Raw genomic sequence first — 11,303 nt, 5'->3', positions numbered from 1 at the left:
TAAACAGTTTTCCCTTACCAAAGAGCTGAAAGAAGCCATGTCACATTACTTCTGTAATTGAAGCAAACCACCACGTCATTTTATTGAGTTTCAAATATTAGGCATAATGCAAAAATAAAACCAGTATCTTTTACTAGTTTTAAAAAGATACTGGTTTTGCTTTCTGTGGTTAGTTCAATTTTTAAGCATTATATTTTTTTTTCGATTACTAAATTACTATTGTAACAAAACTATTGAAATTTAATTATATTAAATATGTTAAAATTTCAATCATTATGGCTGGAACTTAAATCTTCATTTATTTTAGAATTTCCAAAATTAAAGTAACTTGAATAAAAAAAAATAGACTAATTCTATGTATTATGAAGCACTTTTTATGCTACATTCTCAAGTGAATTTCGTTACTTTTCCCTAATTTATTTTTAATCCTCACCTACCCGTAATGTATTTTTCTAACTTTCATTTTCTTTCACGCAAGGTAAAAATTGGGAAAAAAGATACTTTTAATCACTATATGTAACACACATAAACCTAATTTAATTACTTACTTTAATCCCAAACATTTATTCTGTAAACAAGTAGGTTATGCTATCTTACAGCATCTGGTGAGTTCCCACACTAAAATAAAGATATTCTGAACAGAAATCAACAGAAAAACTTCGATCTTTCCTTATCTGTTGGCGTGGTTAATTTTTAATCCTAAAAATGAAACATCTGCAATAGTGTAAAAAAGATATTTTTTACGCTTATATAAAGTAGTCGATTTTTAAAAATTTATATCATTTCACTATGGCGCTAATTGTCTTGTTTTTCATCGGTGCTTTTGCTGTTATTGCAATTGATCCATGCGTGTCAGCAAGTTTAGAAGTAATAATTTTTTTTTTTATTTTCATGTAAAAATAAAATAACATTTTATTTTACATTTACGAAAATTTAAAAAATATTATTTCTAATCTTTCACTTTTCTTATTAGGTTAATGGACAGAAAAATGACTGTATATAGTTCTGATTAATATAATACTGTTTTACGAAACGATATTATAAATAAATCTGTTTATAATGTTAACCAATTAGTTTGTAAAACACAATAAGCGGAAAACTTATGTAGCTTCAAAAATATATAGTGAAGATTTAAATGAGTTAATTTTTTTCATTAATCTATTTTTATGTACTACTATTTTTTTTAAAGGAAATAACTTACAATTTTACTTATCAAATACAGTATGTATTTAATTTGATACATTTTTGACTTAATTTTTCTTCATTATAAAGTAACAACAGTAAAATAAAATAGAATCAATTTCTACGCTTATTAATTTGAGTTGATTCTAATTCTATTATTCATAAAAAAAAATTACAATTTTCAATTTGTTTGTGGTTGCATGTTAATAAAACAAAATAATGCTTAATTGCCATGTCTTTTAAATAATTTAAGCAATATATTTATTTGAAAAAGACTTTTTAAAAACAAATAAAAAAGATACATTAAAATAAATTATAATTTATTATAATTTCGATTCAACATTAAAACTATTTTCCTTCTTAATTTTGCTAATTAAATCTAACTAAGACATTAGTATAGTTATTAACTAGAGTACATCAATCTCATTGGAATTCATTTAAAATTAGCGGAATTCTATTTTTAAAGAACTACTTTGAATAAGAATGTTACAAAATGTGATTAACTATTATCCTATCTTATATAGCTGTGTATTTTTATTTTGTGCATTTCCAAGAAAAAGAAACTTTCGTAAAAAATAGCGCGAGTTCTTTTAAACATTCTTTAGAAAAGAAATAAATAAGGATGTTTTTTCTGTGCAGAAGATTTGAGAATAATTATTTTTCCCTTTAAATTTTCAATTTATGTAAAAAAAAGTGTGTATGTAATACATTTATACATCAAGTTAAAAATTAGGAACTATGTTTAGATATATTCTTTGTTAGTATTCTTTTGCAAAAGTTTTAACAGCATATATTTTGAAAACAGGTTAGCTATTTTGTAACTAGTCAGATAATTTATTTGTGATTTCTCGATTATTAATGAATTTTAAAAGACCAATGTAAAAAATTATTTTGTTAATGTCAATATCAGAATATACGTTTTTGAAGAAATTCTAAAATTTTATAATTCCCAGTAATTAAAAATAAATTAAAATGTATTATCAATTTTTATCATAATGAATTATCTAATTTTATTTCATTTACTTCCAGCTGATTGATGAGCCAGTGGAGCTACAAGGTAAGTAATTACTAAACACATCTTGTTAGAAAATATTGCTTGGTCAAATAAATGAGTTTTATTAAAACAGTAATTTATTTTATCCATAATTATCAATGCATTTAAAACATTTAGTATATGTATAAAAATGAAGTTCTTAAATGCTCAAATCTAATCTAAACGGAGAAAAAAAATTCTTGTAAAATTACCGTACATATGGTTATGATATTTCTGCTAAAAAATAATAATAAGAAGAAGAAAGCATAATTTTGGTAATAAAAATCAAAAATATAAGATGTTAAAAATATTCATTTGTAAAATTTTGTTCATAAGGTAATAGTTACCGGAAATGCTGACTTTAAAATTATAATGCTTATTTCCACTCATACAGTAAAAAAATACAAAACTGAAAAGTAAATTTAACCGAATAAATGGTTTTCACATTCTTCCACATTTATCGAATTTTATCACATAATCAAAAATTATTTTTTATTGTTAATTTTTCCCAAATCATTACTAAAACGCTTAAGAAAGATTACCGAGGCTTTTAGTATTCGCATACAACCAGAAATGTAATAAATTTCACCAGATTCTGTTAGTTTTGATCATACTTTTTTTTTCTCTGCGTAAATTAGGGACCTTTAAAATAATTTTTCTTATTTCATGACAGTATATTTTTCAATTTTTTCCATCACCTCTATCATTTGCAGCGGATTATCAAAAGCTACAACTTGAATAACAATAATATAACAATGCGCTAAATATAACAACAATCCTTGAGAATTTCTCAAAACTTTATCATACTTAAACGGAAGATAAAGTTTTTACTGAAATAAAATCTAAATTCATTGCCGCTCCATGCTTGTAGCATTGTGCTTGTGTCTAAAGAATGAATTTCAAATGCTTTCCATAATTAAATTACCATGATTTTTTTTTAGAAAATTAGATACATTCTAAAGTTTTATAGAGATATTTCACTCTCAAAAAAAATCCCAGATTTGATTTATTCTTTATGCACTACAAAGCAAACGCTTACACTTTTAACTTTATAGCTGAAACTATAACATTTTTATAGCCTCTATTGACAAAAATTAGTTATTAACGAATATTTTAAATGAACAAGCTTGTAAATTTTTAAATTCATTTAAGCACAGTTTGCTTAATTTTTTCTTTAAATAACTGCATAAATATGATTTAATTGCGAATGCAATTCAATGACATTATTTAATTGACATTTTAATTAAGTAACATGCCAATTAAATAACAATTAAAAACTGTTCAGTTTAAAAAGATTATCATGAACATTTCAGAGAACATTCAATGAACGTTACAAACAAAAAAAAATCATATTATTTTTAGAAAAATGTCTGTTTTTCCAGCGCATTATTATAAAAGTAATGTGGTTTTATTCATAAAAGTGCTCAGTGATTTAGTCTTACCTGTATCTTAAAACCCTAATAAAGATTTAGCAATGTCTACTTAAGTATAAAGCATAAGTATTTTACATGTTGCTGTTTGACTCCACAGATTGGCCAAAGATCCCTAAGCTCCCATTCAACTGCACAATGGAAGATGGAATAACTGAATGCTGTGGAAGATTGCAGGTTTCTCTTTTGAATTTAGATAAAAATAGTAAGTTTTATTTAAGTGTTTTGCCTAAAACATGCATTAAAGAATGCTAGGTAAAAAAAATCCCAGATCTGGTCAAGTAGCTATTGCAGTTGGCAACCTTTCATAGTGCTGAAACCACCCTCCAATCTTTTGAAACAGTCAGCATTGTAGCTTTAATTTCAAAGCGCGAAAATTTGAAATCTACAGAAATTCAATATTTTATGAATTATATAAATAATTTTAAGAACGTTTTCAAAGCTTGAAAATCAGAATTGGAATATTGTTTATCCAATGCAGATGCTTTGATAAGTGGTTATGGATAATGATGAGACGAAAAATATATTTCTAGTCCATAACATGATGTCAACCAATCCACGTTTTTTTATTATTCCATTCAATAATAACGATCCAAAAAGCTTTTCTGACGGAATTTCTTACTCATCTTTTCGCAGTTAGAAAAGTAATGGTGAAGAAATTTGGAGAATGTTGTTTCTCTTCTTTGTCATGAAATCTGAGCTTTAATTTCCAGAAAGGTCACAATGTAGTGGCCGAGTTATCGTTTTTAGTAAAGATTTTAATTAACAGGCGACATTTTTGTAAAAATATCTACTGTTATAGCAGACTCAAAAAAAAGAAGAATTTGCTTGAAAAGTTACTTTTAGAGTCAAAGAAGATAGTAACTTTTGAAAAAAGTTCAAACTGTTCAAAATATATATATATNTATATATATATATATATATATATATATATATATATATATACTCAAGAGCCAAAACATTATGTCCACCTCTTAATAACGAGTTGGCCCACCTTTAACCCACAACGCAGCTGCAACCCACCTTGGTATAAATGCCACAAGTCCTTGGTAGATGGCCGGAGACAAATTGTACCAGATGTTTAAGCAACGGTCACGCAAATCCGAGATAGTGAAACTTAGTGGTCTTTGAACTCTGAGCTGCCGTTTCATGGCATCCCAAATGTGTTCTATTGGATTGAGATCCGGTGAGTTATGTGGCCAGGACATTAACTGGAATTCAGCATCATGTTCCTGGAACCACTCCAACACAATTTGAGCCTTGTGACATGGGGCGTTGTCCTGTTGGAAAATTCCATTTCCAGCTGGAAAAACAGAGTTCATGTGAGGGTGCAATTGGTCCGCAATGATGTTCAGATACCCTGTAGCATTCATGGTCTGCTCTACCACAACCACGGGTCCCAAAAACGCCCAAGAGAACGTCCCCCAAAGCATAATACCGCCACCACCGGCCTGTGTGTGACCTACTTTACATTGAGGAAGCAGCTGTTCGCCTGGAAGACGGCGTATCCTGACACGGCCATCGGCGTGATGAATGTGATTCATCTGACCAGGCAACTCTCTCCCACTGATCCATGGACCAGTCGCGATGATCCCGGGCCCAGCGCAAGCGCAGTTGGTGATGATGACGCTTGGTCAGCAAAGGCACACGAGTGGCACGTTTGCTGCGTAGCCCCATATCCAACAGTGTCCGCTGAACAGTGTGCGCTGATACTATTCTACTTGACCCTGCATTGTATTGGGCTGTCAGCTGAGTCACTGTCTGGCTCCGGTTTTGCTTCCCCAAGCGAGACAATCTCCGATGACCTTTTTCTTTCATAGCGTGTGAACGTCCAACACCATGTCGTCTGCTGTTGGTTTCACCGTCATTCAACCAATTTGCATAATTACTAACAACTGTAGATCGCGAACACCACGCGAGTCGTGCCGTTTCAGAAATACTTGTTCCGAGCCTTCGAGCCATTACAATCTGCCCTCTATCAAAGTCGGTTAGATCAACACCTCCTAGAAGTAGAAAGGCCTCAGCACGGATCAATTTAGTAGTCCGATGTGACGAAGTTAACTGCGCAGTAGACGAAAAATAAGAAAGATGTCATTACGTTAAGGGTACTAAGCTGCGCAGTGTTTGAAAATACAAAATATGTCATTACGTTTGGACTACTATGGGATATTTATNGAGCCATTACAATCTGCCCTCTATCAAAGTCGCTTAGATCAGCAGCCTTTCCCATCACACACGGAAGTAAGTGAAAGAATGATTCTTCAAACTCTCCGGCAACAGTTAAATACCACTTCCACCAGATCACGTGCCTTCAACGTCATCCAGGAGAGTTCATTGCAAAATGTAAGGGTGGTCATAATGTTTTGGCTCTTGAGTATATATATATATTTATAAACTTCTAAACTACGAAGTACAGACAAATTATTTATCGATTTATTTGCTTAGGTTGCTTGAAACTTATTTTCATTGGCGAAATAGTTGCTTTGAATATTTCATTCACCATTGACGAACATCAATTGTTTAATTATCAAATCTCAGGTAAGATTTCAACCATTTGTTAAAGTTTATCTATAAAAATTAGATTTTTTTTAATAATTTCTTAACTTTGCAAGAAAATCTTCGATATAACATTAGTAAAATTGTGTACCTTTTTGCTAACAATTATTGCATTGTATAAAATAAGTAGTCACTTATAGAGGGTGCGTCATTTTAAAAACTTAAAATATTTGTTTCTTAAAATCATTGTCACTATTCGTTCAAAAATAAGATTTAAAAATTTTCCAAAAACAATAAATTATTGCCAGATATCAATTAAAGCAGTGAATTATAAAGTACAACAAACAATATAAGAAGCATGCTGGAATAAGTACACATCCATAGCTGGGTATTTAATCCCGGAAGCCTGCCTACCAAGCTGATTAACTTTCCACTGTACGTTATACTGTGCAAATATAGTTAAACTTTTCATGGCGTTTGTCCATACCTAAACAGAACTCTTCTCGTATTTGACGTTTATAGTGCCTGCGCAAATTAAATTAAGTATAGTATTAGTAGTATTCTATTTACGCCACACAAGAACTGTGCAATGGGCTATTGGCGACGATCTGGGGAGCAACCCTGAGGATAGCCCGAAGACACGTCATTAGAATTTTGATCCTTCCCTGCTTTGATGTTTGCGCACGAAGTCGAGCACTTTAGAGCAGAGCATTTTAACAAAGACCAATTCTGTGCACCCTCGGTTCCTTCGCAGGATGATCAAAGTGATCACCCACCCATTCATTGACCGCTGCCAGTAATGCTTGTCTTTGATAATTTACTGGGAACCGACGTCTTAAAATAAGTCCCCTAGGGGACTAAATAGAGACAACGTACTCTTTTTTGGCACTCCGGCACTCTTTTATTAGCACTATAGCTCTCACCGCTTTTGGATAGCTGGGGTTGTGAGTTCGATCAAGAAACTGATTTAACAACCGGTGTGTATGTGTAACAACGTGCATGTTAAATCTGCAATGGATGAAAGTCCTCTAGTTGGTTCTGGTGTGGACGTTTGGAGATTGAAGTTTCGGCTCAGTTGCTCCCCACACAGTCTGACCAGGGCCAAAATTATATGGTGTTCTTACCATTGCAATTGTAAGTTCAATGGCTGTTGACGATGGCTGTTAAAGCCCTAAATGACGGAGGGAGGTGCGTGGCCATGGTTAGATAATATCTGTGTCTTTTTTTTTTTCATTTTTATTGGGAAAACTAAAATATTTTAAAATGTTTTGCACTAATGATAACGAATTCGAATTTCGACAACTTGTTTTACAAATGATGGTGTAATTTTAATTAAAAATTCACTTCGTCCTCATAAATCGTTTAAGTAAAAGACTTTAATGTCACCTATTGTATTATTGATATTGCTTCTTTTCGAGCATAATAAAATTAATTAGTTTTTTAATTAGTTGATAATTAATTAGTTTGAATAAGCATAAATATTTCTTTTTAATTTTTGAAAAGTAAAAAAACAGGTAACTAAACAAATTTTTAAGATTTTTGATTAATTAATGAAATATTAGATCCTAAATTCCATTTTAACCAACAAGACAGGTGTAAAAAAAGACTTTCAAATAATAAAAAAATAGGTAAGTCTGCGAAAAATAAATTTATTTTACAATTTCGAAGCCGCAATTCCATTTTTAATTACTTTGATATAAGTTAAATAAAATGCGAAATTTTATTTTTTATTCAGTTTGCCTCTAAATGGATAGTGCGGCATATTTTAATTACATTTCATATTTTAGTATTTTAATCAATAATCAAGAAAAACATCAAACTCGTAAAATAATAATGAGAATTGATTTTGGTGATTAGTTTCAGATATTTCTTTTAACTTTACTTTTCACAAGTACTGTTATTGCTATTTTAAGCACGTCTATAAATGTTAATCTATAATAAAAATCTAGTAATAAAAATCTAATAAGCGTCTATAAATAAAAATCTAGTAAGCGAGCTGAGTCGTGTATAAAGCATTATTTTTCTTTCAAACAAGCAAAGCGTCAAAAAATTAGAATTAAAAATAAAAAATTAAGAAAACAAGTAAATTTTAGAGATGTTACTTTATTCTATGTTTTCATAACTTCGATTCCCTATTAGTTGTAGTAATTAAACTGTATTAGTGCGTACCTTTATTTTTAAATTTATGTCAATAGATTGAGATAAATGAAATATGGATTTTATCCAGTACAAATGGAAAAATTATCCAAAATGGAACAAATTATGATGATTCGTACCCACAAATGAATAAGAAGACACCCTACCCCACAAAAAAAATCCGTAAAACATTGATTGTTTCTTGTGCTGATTTTCCCCACACAATCATTATTGTCTGAGTTTTATAAGCTTTTCTTAGTTCCTTGTTAGACATATATGAAAATTAGTTTCATCAGAATTTAAAGAACATCCATCTCAAATGCTGGGCACTTCAGCTAGCACACTATTTCGTGCTTTGACAGCTACTTAGTTAAATTATGTACGAGTTGTACCTTTTCTTGTTGTAATTAACGATTTTAGTTTTATGTATTATATTCTTGATTTATTAAATATTTTTTATGAGTTATTTTGGTTCTAATAAAAAATATTCATAATTAAACTTACATTTCTCAAATGTTGACACGGATGTTTTAGTCAAATATATAACACAACTCTGCAGTTTCTTCATGTTAACTATTGAGATATTTTGCTGAAAGGTAGACATATGGGGGAAATTTAGTTAAATTGGAGGAACAGCAAATAATTAGATCTTGATGCCCTTTAGCTAATAAATAGTCATATCCAGCAGTTTTAAAGGGCGTCAAAGCCTTGCGATATGTTGGTATCATTCCAAGTTTAAGGATAAAATTAATCGGTGTACCAAGCCTTGTGGATGCAAACCTCATCTTAACGATTAGCCTCTGTTTCAACGATGATTAGTAAAGGAGCTTTCAAGCAATGTCATCTATACGAGCAAGGCTTAACTTCAAGATTAAACTTTCTCGTGATATTGAATCTGATGTCTCAATTTTATTTTTACAATCGGCTAGCAGGAAATCTAAAAAAATTTTAGCTATTTGTAACTGATGAATGCCAACAGCTAACTTTGAATTTTTATATGCAGTGTTAATTTTTTTTTATCATTTTACGTAGCCAAATTTTATATAACCAATACTTAGATGTGATTTTTTTTCTCGTCATTAAAGTTTATTAATTGACGTGAAAAAAAAGCTCGGCTGACAGATAATACAGTTAAATTATCATCACGAGGACACATATTTTGAGATTTTCTGTATAAACACTTCTCTGTTCAAAATCTTGATTACTTTAAATTTTTCCTTTTCCTGCATAAATTTTCTAACAATACGAGAGCTTTGTCATTAAAACGAATTAAGAATATTATAGTTAATGCCATTATAATAATTTTATTCTACGTTTCCAGAACTTTAATTCCCTATTCCAATAGTTTTAGGAATTACTAAACTGCATCATTACACACTTTCACTTTTGATTGTACATATACGAAAGTAGATAAATGGAAATAAATTAAAAATTAAAAGACAATCATGCAAAATTTTTCTAATTAGTAAATGTTGGAAAATATTAAGGCTGAACTCTGAGATAATTACAAGCAATTGAGCTAAATATTTATGAAATCACATTTGGCAAAAATTTAGTGATTTCATGAAATTACTGTCCAAAATAACGAAACACAGCTCAAGAATTGCTAAAATATCAAACAGGAGAGTTTTATTTTTGAGAGTATGCATAATTTACCTTTTTGCAGATTATATTGTATATTTATGATTTATTTTATAATTAAGCTTTTATGTTTTTAACCATTTCTTGATTCGTTTTCACTAATTAGCCAAAAATCCACCTCCTATTTGTGTTGGTGTTCCTTTCGCAAAATTATTCGGTGATATTTGCATAGAATTTTACGATTTACATGTATCAAAGGACCACACTCAAGTTTGCATGAAAATAAAGCCAAGATTATTCAGAAAAGTAATCACAGAATATGATACAGGATGTTTCAACATGACTTCGACTGAAATGAGCACAGAAGCTTCATTAACACAGCTTTATTGAAAACTTTTATTGAGATATTGTTTTTTTTTTTAATAAAATGCTTTTTTTTGTGTTAGATTTAATAAAAAAATATTGTGTTAAGAAAAAATATTGTGTTTTTGTACTTTTTTTTCCTTATTTGCTGCTTTTATTGCAACCAGAAAGAAGCGCAATGGCATTTTTGCTCTACTTCCATTACCCAAACAATTTCCGTCGATTTTAAAAATAAAAAAAGAATATTGAAGTAGAAATATTCGGTTCATTACATTCTGATCAAGAAGTCAGTTACTAAGTCCACCAACAGATGACCTTGTGGTCAATCGAAATTTTCAAACAATGTTTTTTGCTACATTTCAGACCATTCCAACTGAAATATTTGCACAAGTAAATTTTCATTTTGTTTTCAGACTGCTCGACTTTGTGCTGCAGCTGATAGTTATTTTGTTTTATAGCTTTTCTAAGTGAAAGAGCGGCATCTATTGACAAACTTTAGAACAAATTTTGAGACTTGTCGAAAAAAACTCTCTGGCTTCCTAAATAGAAAGCAGCAATGGATACATTTCTATTTCCTTCCGTTTTTTAAATTACCAACGACTTTTGAAACCCCCAGTATAAATTAAAATTTATTAAAGGAGAAGAAAGAAGAAAAAAAAGGTAAGACAATGAGAAGTTTTAAAAGCTTAGAGGAAGAAGGTTCCAAGTTACCCTCTAAACGAGCACAAAACTTAAATTTTTACCACGAGTTTCTTTCAGTTTTAAGCAATATTACCACATTTATTTATTTTAACATATTTTTATAAAGTAAGAAATAGACTTTATAAACAACTATCCTGTGATGCCGCAATAAGCATTACACACATTTCCTATCCTTTAAAATTTCTTTATTTCTCGTAATCTTATCTTAAATCTTTTAAAAGAATACTAAGTTAAGTGCACTTGAGATACAGTTTCCATTTATTTCGTGTATAGCATTAATGAATCAAAATCACTAAAAGGCTTTGATCAAAGCAATCTTCTATACCTAGAATCTGAAATTAAACGGAAGGTATAAGGCTCTTAAATCTTGATAAGATTGT

General features: G+C 30.0%; 1 protein-coding gene across 1 annotated transcript; it reads left to right on the top strand.

The window, feature by feature from the left end:
• The first annotated feature begins 661 nt into the window (after window positions 1-661).
• Window positions 662-10,336, top strand: LOC107457426 (uncharacterized). The gene is made up of 5 exons (XM_016075586.4): window positions 662-867; window positions 2,212-2,239; window positions 3,746-3,850; window positions 6,091-6,183; window positions 10,025-10,336. The coding sequence occupies exons 1-5, from the start codon at window positions 790-792 to the stop codon at window positions 10,246-10,248; spliced, it is 528 nt and encodes a 175-aa protein (XP_015931072.1). The 5' UTR covers window positions 662-789; the 3' UTR covers window positions 10,249-10,336.
• Window positions 10,337-11,303: the final 967 nt, after the last annotated feature.

The sequence above is a fragment of the Parasteatoda tepidariorum genome, chromosome 3, assembly GCF_043381705.1.
Source record: "Parasteatoda tepidariorum isolate YZ-2023 chromosome 3, CAS_Ptep_4.0, whole genome shotgun sequence".
Taxonomy (NCBI): domain Eukaryota; kingdom Metazoa; phylum Arthropoda; class Arachnida; order Araneae; family Theridiidae; genus Parasteatoda; species Parasteatoda tepidariorum.
Note: the sequence above shows the minus strand (reverse complement) of the source record. Positions and strands in the feature narration are given on the sequence as shown.